Raw genomic sequence first — 22,402 nt, 5'->3', positions numbered from 1 at the left:
GGACACAACAGTTACAATATTAACGACTCATAATCCTTGATTAGCAACCTCCACTAAATAATATCGAAATGAATCTTCTGGACTCAAAGAAATAGAAAAGAAACTTATTGTTACCAAAGGGAAGAGGGAGAGGGGAGGGACAAATTAGGAGTATGGGATTAACAGATAGAAACTACTACACATAAAATAGATAAGCAACAAGGCTTTACTGTATAGCACAGGGAATTATACCCATTATCTTGTAATAACCTATAATGGAATATAATCTGCAGAAACCCTGAATCACTATGCTGTACACCTGAAACTGATGCAATATTATAAATCAACTATACTTCAATTTAAAAAAACTGGAAAAGACAGTCTTCTGGGCAATATCAAAGCCTTTATTAAGTACCTATACTTAGGTGAATCCTAAAGCAGGGTATATAAAATTCCTGTAAGACATGTCTCTGTTTTTAAACTTAAAATTTAGGTCAGGAAATAATATTAGCACATATGAAATACAGAAAGTATTATAAGTAGAGTTCAGAGATGAAGAAATCACTGGGGGCTACACTAGTTGAAAAGCTTTCCTGGAGACGGTGGCAAATGTTAGAACAGAGAACAAAGGCAGAAAGGAGCATGGTTTACAGGGGAAAGAGGTGGAATATCTGCTTGTCCCAGGAGGTGTGTGTTGAGAAACAAAACTAGAGAGGCAGTCTGAGGACTGATAACCGAGGACCCAAATTAGGGGAATCTGGATTTTGTGCACCAGGAATCTACTCTAGGTTTTTTAACCAAGGAGTAATATAATTAAAAACGGGTCTCAGAACGAGAGGTCCGTATTGGCTATGCTGGGGAGGGTGGGGCAAGGAAATGTTGGAGGAGAAGGCTGGAAGGACTCTAGTCACTATCACAGTATCCAGCTGTGAAGCGACCATTCCTTGAAGCCCTATGGCAGGCAGAGCAAATGAAGGAAGCAGAAAGGGTAGATCTCAGGTCTATTTCAAAGGAAATCAATGACACCAAGACTTCTAATGCAGTGAACTGGGGAAAAGAAGGAATTGCAGTGAAGAATCAGTTTAGGTAAGATTGAGAAAAGGTGATAACTTGTGTTTCATCACCTGAGGTGGGAAGAAACATGGTGTATTCAAGGAACTGAAAGAAGGTGCATGTGACTAGAATACTGAGTTAAGAATTTTTTTAAAATATTTATTTATTTATCTACCTATCTAGATATCTATCTATCTGGCTGCACCAGGTCTTAGTCGCGGCACACGGGATCTTTTAGTTGCAGCACGCAGGATCTTTAGTTGTGGCACGAGGAACCTTTTAGTTGCAGCATGTGGGATCTTTAGTTGTGGCACGAGGGGTCTTTTAGTTGCAGCATGTGGGATCTTTAGTTGCAGCAGAGAGATCTTTTAGTGGCGGCATGCGGGATCTAGTTCCCTGACCAGGGATCAAACCCGGGCCCCCTGCATTGGGAGCACGGAGTCTTAACCACTGCACCACCAGGAAAATCTGCTGAGTTAGAGTCTTCTGTTGCAACTGCCTGGAACACTCCCTGCTTCTACCTCAGAAATTCCTACTCACCCTTTAGATTTTAGCTAAAAATGATTTCCTAGGGAAGACTTCACTGTCCACTTAAACTAGGACATGTCCCTAAATTACATGCTCTCATATCAACCAATACTTCTCCATTAAAACACTGCATAATTATAATTTATGAATCAATTGGGAAAATAGTAAATTCTATGGAAGCTGGAGCTGTATCTATCTCATTCATGCATGCATTCCAAAAACCTAGTACCTAGCATAGTACAAAGCACACAGTAGGTGCTAAGTAAATATATATTTAACAAATGTACCCAAGAGTGCATGAATAAAAAAGTGAAAGATGAGGGAGGAAAAGGTGAAAGGGTAGGAAAAGAGAAGAAAGAAGAGAGAGGAGCAGAAGACCCCAGAAAAAGTTTGGGGAGATACCTAAAGTACTGGGCAGAAGAAAGTGGCAGAAGTAGGGTATGAAAAGACCCCTTGGAGAGGTCGTAGGAGAAGGATCAAAGAAGTACACTGTTTTGAAACTCGGGGAGAGTGGACTTCAAAAGCCACAGAAAGGCTGTGGAGGAGGCTGAAGACTGAGAAAAAATAACAACAGGAATGGGTTTAACAGTTGTACCAAACAATAAATTTATTACAGCTTAGAATGTCGTGTGGGGACAAAGAAAGAACTAATAGTCTAACCTCCTTTTCTCAGTGACCTTCCCTGCTGTCTATCCAGCCGCCTGAGCCAAGCCCCCACAAGTCCTAAGGCAGGAAGGATGTGAACTTGCATTCATGCATCTATCAGTTGGAAACAACAATGACGCACATAGCTGTAAAAATAGAGATCTCTGGCAAGGGCCAACGTGAAGTTCAGGGAACACCACAGAGAAACCATCTCCATGTAGAAAACATCTTATTTCTCAAATGTCACTGAAAATTCTCTGGTAAACAAATGCAATAAAGAATCCTCTGAGTTTAAGGTGATGATGTGAAAGATCAATCGAAATCAATCGTCCTGTAACCTCCAAGGCAAGTGGAAGGACTGAAGCTGAAAAAACTGTTTAGACGCTTTGCCCAGAGCTAAGTAAAATTTGGTTCTAACTGAAGCTACCAAACAGCAACAATGGCTGACATACACTATGAATTTAATACTTAACTTTTAAGCAGTACTCAGGATGTCCTCTTTCTTTCCAAAACGTGTAATACATTTTGATTCACTACCTGTCTTCATGTCCCTCTGTGAGCAACTGTAGTGAGGCCCAGGACTCCTTATAGTTGAGCATTCTAAGTTCTGTGAAGGCAGGGACTGAGTCCCTCTTGATCAACACTGTCTCCCTGGTGCCTGATACAGTACCTGGCACACAGCAGGCAGTCACAAAGTATTTGCTGAAGCAAAGAATGGTCACCAGCTGCATCAGGATGCTGGATAACTTCAAACATCAAAACTGAGACCAACTATCTGTAAGTGCCAAGAATTTCTTCCCTTAGCTTCTAAGCCCCAGGAGGACAACCCATTTCCTCCAAAATATACAATAAAGATCAAATCACATTGTGATAAATCTACTAAAAAGTCTCTAGCTATCAAAATGAGTTCAAGTTCTAGTAAACTGGCTACTAATTTTGAGTAAGGCTAGACAATTCATCATAACAAGATTTGATTTACTTAGATATTTTATAGAATAAAAAAATTAAAGTATGGGAGTTGCCTAGAAAAATCAATTTAAACAATTATTCTGGGATCCCACTACTGTGAATAGAATATGTAACTCCCTTCGGATCTATGAGTACATTCCTGCTCTTGGGAAGGGGATTAGAGAACACAAAGAACACAGAAAATGAACAGCACAATCACATTTAAGAGTAAACCAGGGACTTACCTGGTGGTCCAGTGGTACAGAACCCACCTTACCATGCTGGGGACACGGGTTCAATCCCTGGTCAGGGAACTAAGATCCCACATGCCGCAGGGCAACTAAGCCCATGTGCCACAACTACTGAGCTCGCATGCCCTGGAGCCTGCGCGCCACAATTAGAGAAGAGAAAACCCGCATGCCACAGCTAGAGAGAAGCCCGTGCACCGCAATAAAAGATCCCCCACGCCTCAACAAAGATCCCGCGTGCTGCAACTAAGACCCAACGCAGCCAAAATAAAAAAGAGTAAAGCAAAACTCCACATGGATATTCCTTGCTTATTCTCAATTCACAGACAAGATGTTAGAGACAACTAAGTCCAGTTCTACAAGCTTGCAGAACTTTCTGCATGTAAAGAATTTCTCTGAGAAGATACCTTTTGATTCCGTTTTAGCCACAACGTTTCATTATAAAGAATATAAATGTATAAAGAAATCCTACTGTATATAATCCTATTATAATTAGATGTGGATTCTGCCAGCAAGGAATCATAAAACAAACAAGTATTTGAAACAGCTAACTCTCTGAAATGACACCAATAGCAAAGCAGAATAATGCTCTGAACCCCTTGACCCCAACTAAGAGCTCTTCTTACCTAAACTTGTCTAATATTACCATGCATGTCAAGAAATGGGACCTCTAAATACTCCACCTCTAGCTCTAGCTCTGTGATTTAGGGAAGTTCTTAACCTAGCCTCAGAGGTGTTACCATCTCTTCAAAGGGTTTAGACTACAAACCACTAAAATCCCTCTCAACTCTAAGGATCACTGTAGAGAAAATAATTTCATTATAATTGTAAATATACTCCACATTGCTGATTCTACTCTTCTCAAACTACTGCTGTTCATCATTAGATGTATTTTCATATTGAAAGACATCCCTATACTAGAGGTAACAAATACACAGGGTCTGCTTTTCATATTGCCAAGACATGGGCAATTAGAAGGTCTATGTTACTACTAGCACTGAACATAGTTGAAGCTACATATTTGTCAGGAATGGCAAAGGCAAAATGAGATCATTCAGTTCTCTGAACTCCTTAAATAGTCAAGGAGCTATTTAAAGCCAAGACATTATCATTGTTATTCTGACATTGTTAAATATGTAAAGGGTTGGGGAAATTTTGTGGGCTTGTGTGCTTGAAAAAATGTTAAATTTTTACAGAGCTTCTTCAATTCCAAGGGCTTTAATCAATGTACAGGCGGGTGAATACCCAGGATAGTGGTAGTGCCACTCAATGAAGCCCAATCTACGTATCTCTTAGTTCTCAAGAACACATCTCAATATAAACAAATCTACTATTTTGTACAAAATGCATTTTCAGAAAACTGAGAAATCATGGGAGACTGTTTCATTTCTTTTGTTTTACAACAGCAAATTCAGGGTTTCTTCTGTAAATTTGATTTTTTTTTTCTTTTGCCCGCCATGCGGCTTGTGGGATTTTAGTTCACCTACAAGGGATCGATCGATCCCAGGCCCTCAGCAGTGAAAGTGCCGAGTCCTAACCACTGGACCACCAGGGAATTCCCTGTATATTTGATTTTTAAAAATATCAGTTGATATAAACTATTTTAAGACTGCATCTATAATATAGAATGAAATTCATCAGTTTTTATGACTGAAGTCACTATCACTACCGTCTTTAAGAAAAGTCTATTAAGTGCCAAATTAGGGAAAGAAAGAAAAATAAATCACACAACTTTCAGAAAACTTCTACTTAAGTTGAGTCATATATACAAAAAGCTATACACCATTTTTGTCAAAATTTTCCTTTTTTTCTTTAAGGTTTTTATACTGTCACTGTAATTTAAAAGAAGACCAGAGGAAGACAAACATATAGATAGATACCTACCCTTTAGGAGCTCACTACCTAAGATGGACAATACAAGATAAATAAATTTCAAATGGCATTCAGCCAAGAGAATAAAGCAATTATGCCAAAGTAGAAATAAAAAGTAACAGAAAGTTAATTTTTAATCATCCAGAGTTGGCAAAACATGCTCACAATTTTTTCTATTATAATTTTCTCTGCTTAATCAGTTGATTGACATTATTATCAGTTCCTGGTATATATTTTGCGTTCCAAGAAGAAAAGAAGGTTTTTAAATTCAAACCTTTCACAGTTGTTTTCATTACCCATTCAAAAGGATATAAATTCAATAAATGAAGCTCTGCCTAGGTTAATATTTGCATCAACCTATGAAACTGTATAATTTGTTCTGTACATGAATGCTGGGAAAAGAGAGGTAGGGGAAACAGACTGGGAAAGGTGATAATTTTCTAGTGATTCTTATGCTGGGTTTCAATGGGTAACTTTGTTAGTTTATTTGAAATTCTGTGAATTCTCAAAATATTAAGAGCAAAATATATTCAGGAGTAGCCGTTATTTATGTACTGTTGTTTTTAGTAACATAGATAATTGAAGGGTGGCTATAAATGGATTTTTTGAAAGATTAAGATTTTTAGATTTTTTTAAAGGGAAATGGATGGTGCATAATTAATAGGGGATTGGAGAGGGTAAAGAGCCATGGGAAAATCATGTCACAATAACAAAATAAAAAGAAATATAAGATGCTCTCCTTTGCTAAATCTGCAAGAACTCCCGTAGAAAACAAGATCTGTAGTTTGAAAAGTGGTTTGGCAGACTATCTGGAGGAAAGGCAGCAGAAAAGAGTGGCATTACAGAAATAGCAAACTACCTTTGTAAAGACTCACAGGTGTAAGCGAGCCAGACAGGCCAGGTGAAAGAGACTAACTTATGTGAAGCAGCTGTGGCTCCCAGGCTTTGAATTAGTGTTTCTGTACATGACCCTGACTAGGGAGTTCAGAAGCATCCATGTGAAAACAGACCTAACATAGCTAAAAGAAAAGTAGAAAAGTATTCTATCTTCCTGCAATACATCAAACTTGATAGGGAACCAGCTAGGACACAAATCTGCCAAACACTAAGCTCTGCCAACTCACATCAGAAACAAACAACAGAAGAAAGCGACACTGTATCCTAAGTGACTCTGAGGTCACAGATAGTATACTGAAGGTCTTTGTAACCAAGAGATGATATTTTCAATTTCTGTCCAAGCTGAAGGTTGGGATTTTGGAAGAGAAAGATAAGGGAAGTGAACAGCAGGATATAAACAATGGAATCAAATTACAGGACTGTATTTCTGAATTATGGCTTATAGACTAGTGAGTTCTAGGCAAGGGTCAGGATACATATCACCAAGACCAGAGTGAATGTGCTTAGAAAAACTTACAACTAAATAAAGAAAATTTTAAACTAAAATCTGAAGGAGGAAAAAAACACCCAGAGAAAATCATAAAATCAGACACTCTAGTCCAAACGATGTGGTATTAAAACACACACACACACACACACACACACACACACACACACACACACAGACAGAAGGAAGAACTTAAGTTTCAGGAGAAAATAGAGAAGAGAATTAGAAATAGAAACCTATGGCCTCAAACATCAATGAAGCATTTAATCTAACATGTTAAAAGAAGATGACAAATAAAAAACCAGAGTAGGTACTTTTCCATATTCCTTCAGCTGAGTCCAGCTGAAAATCCTGGACATTATGAATGAAACAAATATAAGACAACTAGAAAGAGTAGATGAAAGAAGGCAGACTGGCTAGGAACCTCAGGACCCCAGGAACAATATTTTTAGACAGTACCACTCTACTCCAACAGTGATAATTAATTTTATGTGTCAACTTAGCTAGGCCACAATACCTAGATATCTGGCCAAACATCATTCTAGATGTTGCTATGAAGGTATTTTTAAGATTAGATTAACATTTAAATCAGTAGACTTTGAATAAAGCAGATTACCCTTCATAATGCGGGTGGGCCTCATCCAATCAGCTGAAGACCTTAAGAGAAAAATAAGTATTCTCTCACCCCTCTAGGAAGAGAAAATTCTGTCTCCAGACTGCCTTCCGACTGGAGCAGCAACATCAATTCTTCCCTGGGTCTTCAGTCCACCAATCAACCCTGCCGATTTCAGACTTACCAGCTCCCACAATTGTGAGTCAATTCCTTAAATCAATCTCTCTAATACACACAAACACACACAAACACACACACACGTACATGCATGCATACATATACACACATTCTATTGATCTCTGTTTCTCTTCAGAAACCTAACATACTAGCCAACACACCATCAAAAACATGTCATTCCACCCATACCTCTGACAGTAAATGTCCAGTGGAGAGCCCAGCTTTTCACCTTCATCAGGCTGTAAGAGGGACCCCTTCTCCCAGCGTGGATGGTGTCAGAAAAGACCAAGTAGGGATCTGGGCAGTAACAAGCTTCCCCTCTCCCTCACCACCCTGTGGCAACAGTGGAAAGCATGCAGGGAGCCTGGACTCCCAGCTACCTGGCAGTAATGAGGCACCCCTCCTCTTACATGCTGAGGTGGTCTCAGAGAGGGCCTATTGGAGAGTCAGGACTTTCACTACTGTCCAACAGTAATGAGGCCAGCCCCCTCCAATGACATCAGTCAAGGCTATGTGGAGAGCAGTGACAAGGCACCCCTGCCCCGCTCAGCAAGGTGATACCGGTATAAGCCTAGTAGAGAGCATGAACTCTTGCTGCCATCCAGCAGTAACAAACACTGCTGTCCAGCTCCAGGTGTCAACCGAGGCCAAGTGGGGAACCTGGACTTCCATTCCCCATCTGGCAGTAACAAGGCAACACAGCCTTTCTCCCATCACTGTAGGGTCAGAGGAAGCTGGCTAAAATAGAAGCTTTAAATAAGATCCAGAGTTTCATAATACTCAAAATGTCCAGGTTTCAAAGAAAGGAAGATCTCAAGACATGACAAATGACAACAAACAAACTCCAACATAGAAATGACAGAGATGTTAAAATTATCTAATAAAGATTTTAAAGCCACCATGATAAAAATGCTTCAACGAGCAATCACAAACATGCTTGAAACAAAAGAATAGAAAGTCACAGCAGTGCACCTGAAACTATCACAATGTTGTTGGTCGGCTATATTCCAATATAAAATAAAAAGTTAAAAAAAAAGTCACAGCAAAGAAATAGAACGTCTCAGCAAAGAAACAGAGGAAGTAAAGAAGAACCAAATGGAAATTTTAGAAATAAAAAGGACAAGAACTGAAATTAAAAGCTCAGTACATGTGCTAAACAGCAGAACAGATGAATCAGAGGAAAGATCAGTGAAGTAGAAAACAGAATAATAAAATTATATAATCTGAATAACAGAAAGAAAAAGGACTAGAGAAAAAACAAGGAGAAGAGAGCTTCAGGAGCTGTGGAACTGTAACGAAAGATCTAACACTAATGTCACTGAGTCCCAGAAGGAGAGAAGAAAGAGGGCAGGGCTGAAAAAGTACTAAAATAATGGCTGAAAGCTTCCCAAATTTGGCAAAAGACTTAAACTTATGGAATCAAGAAGCTGAGTGAACCCCAAACAGACTAAACTCAAAGAAATACACTCTAAGACATATCATAATTCAACTTCTAAAAACTAAAAACAAAGAAAAACTCTTGAAAGCAGCCAGAGAAAAATGGCACCTAACCTACAGGGGAGAAACAAGTAGGGTGAAAACAGATTGCTCATCAGAAACCATGGAAGTCAGAGGAAGGGGCATAATATTTTTCAAGTGTTAAATGAAAAAAAATTGTCAACCAAAATTCCATATCGAGGGGAAAGCAAAACATTTCCAGATGCACACTGGTCAGAATGGTCATCATCAAAAAGTCTACAAATAATAAATGCTGGAGAGGGTGTGAAGAAAAGGGAACCCTCCTGTGCTGTTGGTGGGAATGTAAATTGGTGCAGCCACTATGGAGAACAGTATGGAGGTTCCTTAAAAAACTAAAAATAGAATACCATAGGATCCAGCAATTCCACTCCTGGGCATATATCTGGAAGAGATGAAAACTCTAATTCAAAAAGATACATGCACCCCAGTGTTCACAGTAGCACCCATCTACAATAGCCAAGACATGGAAACAACCTAAATGCCCATTGACAGCTGAATGGATAAAGAAGATGTGGCATATATATTCATTCAATGGACTATTACTCAGCCATAAAAAAGAATGAAGTAATGCCATTTGTAGCAACATGGATGGAACTAAAGATTATCATACTACCTGCAGTAAGTCAGACAGAGAAAGACAAATATCATATTATATCACTTACAGGTGGAATCTAAAAAAATGATACAAATGAACTTATTTACAAAACAGAAATAGACTCACAGACATTGAAAACAAACTTACGGTTACCAAAGGGAAAAAGGGTGGGGAGGGATAAATTAGGAGTTTGGGATTAACAGATACGCATACTATATATAAAATAGATAAACCACCAGGACCTATTGTGTAGCACAGGAAACTATATTCAACATCTTGTAATAATCTATAATGGAAAAGAATTTGAAAAATATTTATGTATAACTGAATCACTCTGCTGTACACCTGAAACTAACAAAACATTGTAAATTAATTATACTGCAATTAAAAAAAAAAAGACATTCCCAGATGAAGGAAAACCAAAAAAATATGTTGTTAGCAAACCTACCCTGAAAGAATGGCTACAGGAATTCGTGAAACAAAATGGAGATGATAAAAGGAGAAATCACATAAGGAAGGAAGAAAGAACAGAAAGAGTAAGGATATGGATGAAAATAATAGATTTTCCTTCTCTTGAGTTTTCTAAATTATGTTTAGAGGTTGAAGCAAATATTATAACATGTTCCAAAGTGGTTCTCAATATACATAGAGGAAATATTTAAGACAATTATATTATAAACAGGGGAGGGTAAAGGAATGCAAAAGGAGGTAAGATCTCTACACATCACTTGAACTGGTACAGCCAATCTGGAAAACAGCTTGGCAGTTCCTGAAAAAACTAAACACATACCTACCATATGAGCCAGCAATCACATTCTGGGGCATCTATCCCAGAGAAATTAAAATGTATATCCACACAAAAACCTGTACACAGAGATTTATAACAGCTTTATTTGTAGAAGCCAAAAACTGAAAACAAAAATGTCTTTCAATAGGTAAATGGTTAAACAAACTCTAGTATATTGATACCACCAAATACCACTCAGAAATACAGAGGAACAAACTACTGATACAGTATGGATGGATTTCAAGAGCATTATGCTGAGGGGGAAAAGGTAATTTCAAAGGTAAGGTAACACACTACACAATTCCAGTTATATAAAATTCTCAAAATAACAAAATTACAGAGATGGAGAACAAATTAGCAGTTGCCAGGGGTTAGGGATGGTGAAGGTGCGCTGTAACTAGGAAGAAGTAGTACAAAGATGATCTTTGTGGTGCTGGAAGAGTTCTGTACCTTGACTGCAGTGGTGGTTCCATGAATCTATACATGTGATAAAACGGCACAGAACTATACTAATGCCAACTTCCTGGTTTTGGAATTATATTAGAGGTACACTGGGGGAAACTGCATGAAGGGTACATGTACCCTTCTCTGTACTGTCTTTGTATCTTCCTGTGAATCTGTAATTATTTCAAAATAAAAAGTTTTTTAAAATGAAAATAAAGCAGCAAGGAGCCTCAAGATCTGGGGGGATGGTATATGTGACTGAACTATTTAACTTCTATCTATGAGAAGGGTATATCTTTCTCAAAACAAACTCAAATAATATAAACTGAATGGCCAAAACTCATAAAAATCCTTCAACATGACAGTAGAAATGGAGAAGACTGAACATGTTGATGAGACTTGAAGAAGAAATAATAGAAACAATATTAATCAAAAGAAAATATCAACCTTGTTTTCTAAAAAATAAACTAAACAGTCTTGTAGTAAATGCTACGATATTAAGGCAATAATACGAATCTTTTTAGTGGTTTGGCATTTTAGTAGGTAACACAAACCTATTTAGTTCTATTCCTTACTAAAGGCAGGCAGAGACAGCTATAGAAATCCGGGTTTTTGGTAATTTAAGGATCTCACTATTAAAACAAGAGGAAGCAGAAGCATTTATTTCTTTCAGTCTGGCATCTGTTAATGAATACTGAAAAGGTTCATTCAATTAGTATCTGTCAGTGCTGGGCCATGTGGGTGATGCAGTGATGGAAAGGACATGATCTCTGCCCTCCAGGGGCTTGTAACCTAGCACACTAACTGGACTATATACCCAGACCTTGAAGAATGACAGTGCTCAAATCCTAGTTAGTCTAAATTTCTACTATCATCAGGGTCTGCGGAGGCCTCTCTTCAGTTCAAGAAGACTAAATGAAGGGCTATTTGAGTATTTTAGTTAAATTTTTTAAATGATCTGCTGTGTATAAGCCCTATGTGAGTGAGGTACTGTGGAGGTACGTGAACTCTTGTCCTTAAATAAATGTATAATTTATAAGAGAACACAATCACACACATAGATAATGAGAATAAATGAAACAGGGAAGTAAGAAATTAAAAATGCTCTGCCCAATTACTTAAAATCTCGAAACTTCAAACCATTTCTTTTCCCCTGAACACTCGATGTTTTTTCATATTTCAAGGCTTTGCATGTGCTGTTCCCTTTGACGGAAATGTACACTTTCCTTCCTCTGCCAGAGAACTCTCGATCTTCCTCTAAGACCCAGCTCCCCTGCCACCTCTTATGTGAAGCTGCCCCCAAATAGAGAAGTAGGAAGAGTGCTTCCTACTTCCTCTGTGCTCCCACAGCATACTATGATATTCATTATACTACTGAATAATATTTTAGAACTGCCTCTCCTACTAAACTCTGAGGGAAAGATTTATGGTTTTTTCTAAATTCATCTTTAGGTCTATCAAAATAATGTATGTGCATAGTTCAAAATTTAAGTAATACAAGAAGCTTATTATGAAAAACAGCAGTACACTCTTATTCCCTGGTCCCACTTCCCAGAGGCAACAACTCACAACTCTTCCAATGTTTTCTTCTGGTAGTTCTTGATGTTTCAATTATCAAATAATAATACATGCTGACTTCTTTTGGTACTTAGTACATCTTGGTATGAATCATTTCTCATTCATCATTTTAGGTACACTTTGTGGGGTCTTTCAATCTGAAAAGCAATGTCCTTCAGTTCTTGGGGAATTTTCTCACATTATTTCTTGGGCAATTTTCTTTTCTCCATTTCACTTGGTCTCTCTTTCTGGAACTCCTATTAGCTAGATGCTGGATTCTCTGGTCTTTTTTCCTTTTCCTATTTTCTATCTCTTTGTTTTTTTGTTCTGTTTTTGTATTGTTACTGTATGGAAGATTTCTTCAACTTTGTCCTCTAATCATGCTATTGATTTTTTAAATCTCTATTATCTTGTTTTTCATTTCTAGGAACTCTTATTCTCTGATTGTTCCCTTCTCAAAACATGTTTTTGTTTTATGGTCCCCAAACTTTTCTTTTAACCTATCAGGGAACACTAATTATAGAAGTTAAAATTTTTTTTTGGTTCTTACATTGTTTTCCAAATTCCTTTCTATCCCCATAAATTTTTTCTTTCCTTTTTTACTTGTTAGGGACTTTTCTTAAATGACAGGAGACTATGTTTTTTGTCACTTTGCATCTTCAGCACATAGTCTAGAACAATAAAAAGTTAAATAATGAGTGGATGAATAAACAAAGAAGGAACAAAATAAGAAACATTTTAAAATAATTAAGAATAAAAAGATGACAAAGGATTGGAGATCACTGTTATTGTGCTGATAAGCTTTACAGGTCACTGTCTTTTTAGCCAGTGCTCTAGGACTGCTTGGGGATGCACCTGCCAACAGGTGGTCTCTGGCACTCACTGGATGGACAAGGCCTTTTGTCCAAACCTCAACAGTAGGCAAATTATTTAATTTTATTTACATTTTTATATAATTCTTTAACTCCCCTCCTGTCTGAAAGAATTGAACATATTACTTTATATAGTTTCTTTGCCACAGCAACATCTTCTTTTAGTTTTAGATTTAAAAAAGTTTTTTTTCCTCATAGCTTGCAATAGGTAAACAAATTTATTTCTTTGAAGCAATCTAGATCTAGTTTGCAGAAAGAGCAGCAAAAGTAGTCTTAGATATAATGACTGAAATGACTTAAGAGGCCAGAAGGCTAAGAGGCAAAAATTACTTAATAGAAAATCTCTCTCTCAATTTTGAGTCGGCAGTTCTTGTGCTCAAAGACAAAAACCTGAGGTCAGTTGACTGCATGCCGAGTACTGTTTGTAAAGCCTACCAGAGATCTTAGTAGTTTCAAAGATTTGATATCTATAGTAATCTATAGATATCTATGGTAATTTTTTAACTTATGAAAGTAAAATATGATTTATTATAAAATATTTTTTAAATGCATTTTAAAAATCACCTATAATCCTACCACCCAAAGAAAATCAACATCAACCTGTTAGTTTATGTTCCAGGCTTTTCTCTTTGGAGATAAAGATTTTTCTTCATAGAATCTGGATCATGCTATATATTCTATTTTACTGTGACTATTTATAGTTTGAGATTTCTCAGTTTGAATCCCTGGTAAAACCAAGTGACTACTGCCCCTTAGTTCTAAGAGAATCAGAAAGAATAGTTTCTTCTCTCAATTTTATCAATGTCTCAGTGCAAAATCTGAGACCACACTCCATAACCACATAATATACAATTCAAAAATCAAAAAGCTGGATTTAAATTTAACTTAAATTGTAACCAAATAGCTCATTTTTTTGTTTCTTCAGATTTAATCATTCTTTCTTGCATCAAAAATAACAAAATTGTAGGGTGACATTAACACATGATCGTGAAACAAAAATGTGTTTCATTTCATTAGTCACAGGCTACATATCAACCAGCTGTCGAAGCTAAAAATATGTCTTAGTATAAAACTTTGTAAAATACAAGCATTTAAGAATCACTCCGAAGGAAATGTGACTTCTTTCAGTTTCTAACAATCCACTAGAAGCTTTGAAGAAGAACATATCGGCACCTCTAAACCAAAAGAAAAAGAAAGGTGGTGGGAGGGGAATTCAAACGAATTTACTGATAATCGATATCACATTGTTTACATCTTATCAGGAAGATGTAAGGATGTTACATATTAAGGATGACAATTTAATGCCACCTCAGATGTAAACAAAAATATAGAATCTAAGAAGAAAGTAAAAGGCCTGAGACAGAGATCAAGACATCAATAATAAAAGGTGTGCGTTTTGTTGGGGCAGGAGTGGGCCAAGGGGATTGGGCAATAATAAATATTCTCACAGCTTTTCCTCATCAGTTGTTGCAGAGATTCTGCCAGGGATAGAGTCTGCAGCCATGTCTTCTCAACTCTCAAACATCACACTCAGGTAGCATGACACAGATACTCATCTCCTCTGGGACAGAAACAGCAGACAGACTTCCATCTCTGGTCATGAGGTCATGTGGCCCAGAAATCATGTTTCAAGATAAGATTTGCTACCATGAAATATTTGATTACAAAACAGGACCAGCTGAAATCTAAACACTGCAACTGGATTTCAGATGTAGTTACAGAAAATGAGAGAGATGCAAACCTATTTCAAGGGTCTTAGAAACTCATAAAATCATATAAGAATAAAATATACTTCACTGAATTCTAGAAAAGCATCATAGGCTCTCCTAACTCCCAGCCCAGTGCTCTTGCCACTACATCATTGTGCCAGGCATCAATATTATCCTATGATAGTCCCTTTTTTTTGAAATAGGAATACTGGGGCCTAGGAGGAAACATCTGATAGGGAAAGATTCCAAGTATTTTTTGGGATTTTCATTTCTTTGATATATACTAAAATTAAAATTTAAAAAGTAGTTGTCACCCAGAGGCATAGGCTGTCGTATAGTTTTATTGTCTCCCATAAAGCCTTGCTAAATACATATTTATTGAATGAATCTTTAAATTCACAAGTAAAAATTTACTGCACTATAAAAATGTAAACTCACAGGTAAAAATTTTGGGTCATTCAATCACTAAAGATCATGAAAACATCACTTCATTTCTAAATGCCAACACAATGGATACTAGTGAATTGATCTGAAAGAAGAATTGTGAACAGCCTTAACTTAAATTCAGAGTGGATTCCAATCTTATTCTACTGCACATATTACAGCAATTTTAATATGCTTGCTCTGCTACTCAAGGCTAATAAAAATAGTAAGGCTATCTACAGGGCAATTAATTTTCTCCTCAAATAAGGACTTCCAGTAAGGGTAGGAGAAATGATTAAAAGAGAGAAAAAGAAGAAAGAGAGAAAAAAGAAAAGGGAGAAGACCCCAATCATTTCTTTTGATTACTACATAAAGTACCTGGCATACATGTAATAGAGCTCTAGAAATGGAAAGTAACTTCTTAAAAAAGTAATGCTCAGACTTCCCTGGTGGTGCAGTGGTTAAGAATCCAAGTGCCAATGCAGCGGACACAGGTTCAAGCCCTGGTCCGGGAAGATACCACATGCTGCGGAGCAACTAAGCCCGTGTGCCACAACTACTGAGCCTACGCTCTAGAGCCCGCGTGCCACAACTACTGAAGCCCGCGTGCCTACAGCCCGTGCTCCGCAACAAGAAGCCACTGCAATGAGAAGCCTGCGCATCGCAACAAAAAGCCTGCGCACCACAATGAGGAGTAGCCCCTGCTCACCACAACTAGAGAAAGCCCGCGTGCAGCAACGAAGACCCAGTGCAGCCAAAAAAGAAAGTAATGCTCAACCACTTGATGTCTATTCAGCCCTGTTACATGAAAGAACAATTAACCATTGCATGAAAACATATATTCAAGTGATATACCATATGGTATAAACTTGGAAGTAAGAGGAGGCGTGAAAAGAATATTGAAGAATCCTGAAACCAAGTTTCTTATCCTAGGACTAACCTTTGTCAGGTTACCACCCCTCCAAGCCTCAATTTTTTTCACCCATAAAAAGAAGAGATCATAAACTTTATGATACCTTAAGTTCCCTTCCAAAACCATAATTCTTCCCATTGGTTAAATGGTAAAGGCAGGGATAAAGAAGAAAAAGAATATACAGTCAGTTCTATTGTAACACTTGTTTTGAAAATGCAAATTTGTTCCAACGCAATTGATATATTAGGGAACAATGTGAGCACAATTCAATTTCTGTGTTTGCTTATGTGTCATTTAATCCACAAGAAAAACTAGACGAATCCAGAAAATTACACCCAGTTGAACCAATCAGCCCAGAAATAAACAAAGTGCATACAAGCCCACACTCAAATTATCTCCCAGCTTCTTCCGTTCACTGCCTGTTATGAGCCACACCCATTCATATCATCCATATTTGGTATTACAGCTTTCTGTCATGTTTCAAATAACCCTTATTTCACAAGCTGCAGCCCTCCCAATGCCACTTCAAGAAGCAACCTGAGGTCTTCTTCAAGGTAAACTGCCATATTATTGTAGCATTTATGTACTTTTCGCCATTTAACATATATAAAACTATGCCACGGTTTTTATTAGATTCCTATCTTTTTTATGTGTCACTGACAAAGTTTTTGAGTATTGTGTCCCTAACTCCATTTTTCCCACAAGTCTTGTGGTTTTCCACACAATTATCTTTGGCAATTGTATATCACGTTATAGCAGAACTGACTATATTACTATTTGGGAAAAAAATTAATCAATGACCAGTTTTATTTTTTCAAAGGTAACAGATGGAAAAGCTTCCTGAAAATCTGCTTAAGCATTAAGTCAAAGTCAGGGAAAAGTCTTTATCTGTAAGATCCCTCCTGAACGCGTGCTTTTCACCCCAAACTCCATCCACTGACTAAGCAGCTCGCACATCAGACACCAGATTTGGAAACAGAAGGTTATCATTCACCTTGAAACAGTGAACAAATATTTGGATTTGTCAAGAAGTAAAGAGGAGACACTGAATGTACCTTCTAAATTCAGACCTTGATTCTGGCAGAAAATCTTGCCAGGTTCCACTGAATAATACCACCTGTTCAAAAGCTACTCAGTATCTATCATGAAAGAATATGCAGCGAAAAAATATTATTGCTGCAGTATAGTTATAACAATACAGTAGAAACCAAGAGCCTTTACAAACACTCACTCCTAATTCTTGATAAACTCAGAGGTAAAAGAGCATAGGGGGCTTCCCTGGTGGCGCAGTGGTTGAGAGTCCGCCTGCCGATGCAGGGGACACGGGTTCGTGCCCCAGTCCGGGAAGATCCCACATGCCACGGAGCAGCTAGGCCCGTGAGCCATGGCCACTGAGCCTGTGCGTCCAGAGCCTGTGCTCCACAAAGGGAGAAGCCACAACAGTGAGAGGCCCGCATACCGCCAAAAAAAAAAAAAAAAAAGAGCATAGGGAAATACAGGAGGTCATGCATGTTTCTTAGTTTCCACTCAGACTAGGAATAGGAGACAGACCACATCATTTAGCATTGAAGCCAAGAGTTGGCTAAAACCTGTCACTCAGAGCCAAAGGGCAAATAAAAATAATGCTGCTATTTAGCATGCTCAGGAAAGACAGAGAACATAATTATTTTGCCTTTTTGAATGAACCCATACTTAAAACCAGGGCTGATACCAGAAGTAACAAACATAAACGTACTACAACGTGTGCTCTCACATTTTGGCCAAATGTGAGACCAAAATTATTTGGTCACTAGTCTTGATCCTGGCACCGTTTCTTAAAGAACTACGTTATTTTTCAAAATAATTGAGATTTGTATTTACATACGTATACATATATGAATACAAGAGAAAAAAGTGAAAGAAAAAACCATCAAAATGGTAACAGTGATTTAATATTGGGGTAATTTGATTATAGCTGATTTTTTTTATTGATAGCTTTATTTTACACAAGTGTTTATTACTTTTATCATCAAAGAAAAACAAATACCTTTTTAAACAGTTAACTGAAAGAAATTAATCCCTGATCATAGTTTGTGTGGAATTCACAGTAAGCCATCAAGTGTCTCTTTCCAAAGTGTCAAAGGTGAGTGGACTGGATTTGAAGGGCACTTCCCCCACCATGCAGGAAAATCCAAAGAGAGAAAGGTGTATGAGCACAGTGACAGACACTACACACTCAGAACACATATAGGACCTGTTTGTCCCTGATTTTACCAGCCAGCATTTTGGTGACTCCTATAGGTATTCTAGAAAATCTTCTCCTTTTGGGTAAAGCTAATATAGTCACTTAAATTTAACAGTATCTGGTAGTGGAGAACATGCAAATATGATCTAACCAGAGACAACCTGTGACCAAACCTTAAGAAATGTACAACAGGCCACTGTAGTTTTTTTTTAATTGAAGTATAGGTGATTTACAATATTTTATTAGTTTCAGGTGTACAGCACAGTAATTCCATTTTTTTTTGTAGATTATATTCCATTGTAGTTTATTACAGGTATTGGATATAATTCTCTGTGCTACACAGTAAATCCTTGTGGCTTATTTATATATAGTAGTTTGTATCTGTTAATCCCATACTCCTAATTTGTCCCTCCCCACCCCCACTTTCCTCTTTGGTAACTATAAGTTTGTTTTCTATGTCTGTGAGTCTATTTCTGTTTTTGTATTCATCTGTATTATTTTTAAGGTTCTACATATAAGTGATATATAGTATTTGTCTGATTTACTTCACTAAGCATAATATTCTCTAGGTCCATCCATGTTGCTGCAAATGGCAATATTTGTGTGTGTGTGTGTGTGTGTGTGTGTACCACATTTCCTTAAGCCAACTGTCTGTTGATGGGCACCTGGTTTGTTTCCATATCTTGGCTATTTGTAAATAGTGCAGCTATGAACACTGGGGTGCATGTATCTTTTCATATTAGAGTTTTTGTGTTTTCCGGATATATACCCAGGAATGGGATTGCTGGATCATATAGTAAGTCTATTTTTAATTTTTTAAGGAAGCTTTATACTGTTTTCCATAGTGGCTGCACCAATTTACATTCCCACTAACAGTGTAGGAGGATTCCCTTTTCTCCACTCTCTCTCCAGCATTTATTATTTGTGGACTTTTTTTTCAGACTGCATAGGTCTTCGTTGCTGCACGTGGTGGCTACTCTTCCTTGAGGTGCTCAGGCTTCTCACTGCAGTAGCTTCTCTTGTTGCGGAGCATGGGCGCTAGGCGTGCAGGCTTCAGTAGTTGTGGCATGCAGGCTCAGTAGTTGTGGCTTGCGGGCTCTAGAGCACAGGCTCAGTAGTTGTGGTGCATGGGCTTAGTTGCTCCGCGGCATGTGGGATCTTCCGGGGCCAGCGCTCGAACCTGTGTCCCCTGCATTGGCAGGCAGATTCTTAACTACTGCGCCACCAGGGAAGTCCCATTTGTAGACTTTGTGATGACGGCCATTCTGACTGGTGTGAGGTGATACCTCACTGTGGTTTTGATTTGCATTTGTCTAATAATTAGCGATGCTGAGCATCTTTCCATGTGCCTGTAAGCCACTGAAGATTTTATAGCCAGCTTTCTCTCAATATCACTACTCAACAATGATAAATATTCATCTCTCAAGTCAGAAAGCATGTATAGGCTAACTACTAGATACACAGCACTATCCTAGCCACTATGGTGAATACAAAAGAAATAAGGTGCAGTCATTCTCTCCATAGCACTCACAATCTGATAGTGAAAAATATGACATACACATCAGAAATATTTAAACAGCATAAGACAACAAAATTAAATGGCTAAATGAGTTATACAGATAAATATTTATGGTATTTAAAGAAGGACACTGCCCACTGTGGACTTTAATAGTTGGGAAAGGCTTCAGAGAGAAAGACTTTTGATAGTATAAGAAGGTAGACAAGGGAAGTCCAGGCACTGTCACCAAGATAAGCAAAGTCACTGGGATTGAAAAAGCAACACTGAATCTGGACACACTGTAATAAAAATCAAGTTGGGGAGCAATAATATTAATCCATCAAATACACCATTATCAAATTAAGAACATATGTGGGAAAAACTATGTACCAGACACTATGCTATATATGACAGAGAGATATGATATCCAATCTCCTATTATTTCTTCCAAAAGTAGGTATGGTTATTCCCACTTCACAGACAAAAACTGAAATTAATTAAACACAGATGTTAACTAATTTGCCCAATGTCATCAAAGTAGGCAACAGAGTTGGGACTAGAATTCAGGCCTACTTGACTCCAAAGTCCATGCTCTCTTTTTTTTTTACTACCCTATACTATCTCTTCCCAAATTACAGCTGTGACAACAACACTCTGAATTTATTATATCCTCCCCCTATCACAGTGTATTCTCCTACCCTTCTGACTATCCAGTGTCCCCATAGTGATCCCCTGTACATCAAAGCCTGCTCTCAGGAGAATATCTGCAGCTAAAATAAAAATGACTAGCAACAGAACATACTGCCCAGTGACATATTGTCACTGTTACAGGAATCAGAGGCTTAAGTTAGAAGGAAGCTACAGGATAAGTCACTTAGTGGAATACCTGTGTCACCTTCTCAGGGAGCCAAGCCAAGTTTGTATTTTATCATGTCCATTTTCATAGCTTATAAGCGAAAGTTCACAGAGTAAGAATCTCACTCATAAACCCTGAGGGTCTCTGTGGAAGTATAACCTGCCCCAATCTGGGAGACAAAAAGCCAGCTGTGGCTGTAGGTTTGCTTTGGAAGTGAACTGAACGTCCTGATATTTCACTTTAAGTATATGACATAAGAAAATCTAAATGAAATGTATTTGACATTTAAATTGTTAAATGTTTCTTAACAGATAGGTTGCCAAAAAATGTGTTTTCTAATAATTCTACAAAATAGTCCTTTACTGTCTCTGGGAACCAGGAACATTATCTTTATTGCTCTCACCTTTTCCACAATCAAAGATTTTAAAGGTATCAAATGACAAAAGTGTCATCTTTCGAAGGAACTGAAATAAAATCCACATGGGATCTCCGAGTGCGTAAAGATGAGTGGGTAGAAGAGCACGGCCCTGACAGATATTGCTTCATGGACCCAGTGTGAGGACAGCCTTCACTGACTGTCCACTTGCTAAAACCAGAGTATACTAATAATTAGGTCAAAGGTCCACCTATAACTTGAAAGTTCCCCATGAAGCATTTTAATGGACCAAGGAGTGCTAAGAGCTGCAGAATGTGTTTCAAGATGATGATTTGAATTAAACATAGGAAATTTTCCAGCCCAGTTTAGAAAATATGTTGAATTATATATTTTACATAGAAAATAAAGGAGGTCATTTGAAAATAAAAATGATACTGTTCATCCTTTCTCAACAAAAGTCGTTATATCCCTCACCCTAAAGGAATCACTTTCTAAAAAAGTCCCATTTCATCAATGCTCTATTATGTATGCCAACAGTAGTAGTAGTAAAAGGAGAATAATGCCCTTACATATCTGGATGGCTCCTCTAGGTTCTGGTCATTCATGTCAGTAGGAACAATCCGGGTGGCCAGTGGTCCCTCTGCGAATGGTTTTGGTAACTGGCCTCTGAACTCTGATGGAATGAACTGAAGCTGCCAACTGTCAGAAACACAAATAAGGAGAATAAGAAAAACACAGGGGGCTCACATTGCCAAATGTACTTGAAATACACAAGCAAAAAAAAAAAAAATTTCATGTGAAAAACATTTCACTTGGAGACAAAATGTTTCTGTTAAAACCTCAACCAGAGAGAATAGAGACAGAGGTCACAATTCAGTCCAAAATCGTTGAGAAATTTTCAACTAGAGGTCTCTCAACCCATTTCACCAACTCTTAGCAGTGAAATCTGCAATAGTGATCATACCATCAAAAGAGAAACATCAAAGTTTATTGCCAATTACCTGTAATCAGAGGGGCTTATCAAAATTAAAGCAAATTCATCAGGTGTGTAGAGAAAAGAGTGAAATGTAAGAACTCACTGTGGGAAAAGTACTTTGTTCCTGAGTAATCCTCAAAAGTATCTTTGGTTGTGAAACTATTTCAAATGTAAAAGGCAAATGCTAAAGTTAACGCTTAAAAAACA

At 37.7% G+C, this 22,402-nt stretch overlaps 1 protein-coding gene across 1 annotated transcript in view; it reads right to left on the bottom strand.

Annotated features, from left to right (window-relative positions):
- The window catches only part of ALG9 (ALG9 alpha-1,2-mannosyltransferase), a 95,733-nt gene that overhangs the window by 39,333 nt on the left and 33,998 nt on the right, over nucleotides 1-22,402 (bottom strand). Inside the window, exon 13 of the mRNA XM_082843781.1 lies at nucleotides 21,789-21,918. Coding sequence (XP_082699907.1) covers nucleotides 21,789-21,918 — 130 coding nt within the window. The remainder of the gene's footprint in view (nucleotides 1-21,788; nucleotides 21,919-22,402) is intronic.

Source organism: Leucopleurus acutus (assembly GCF_964270905.1).
Source record: "Leucopleurus acutus genome assembly, chromosome: 8".
In the NCBI taxonomy this organism is placed as follows: Eukaryota; Metazoa; Chordata; class Mammalia; order Artiodactyla; family Delphinidae; genus Leucopleurus; species Leucopleurus acutus.
This window is presented reverse-complemented; position numbering and strand designations above follow the sequence as displayed.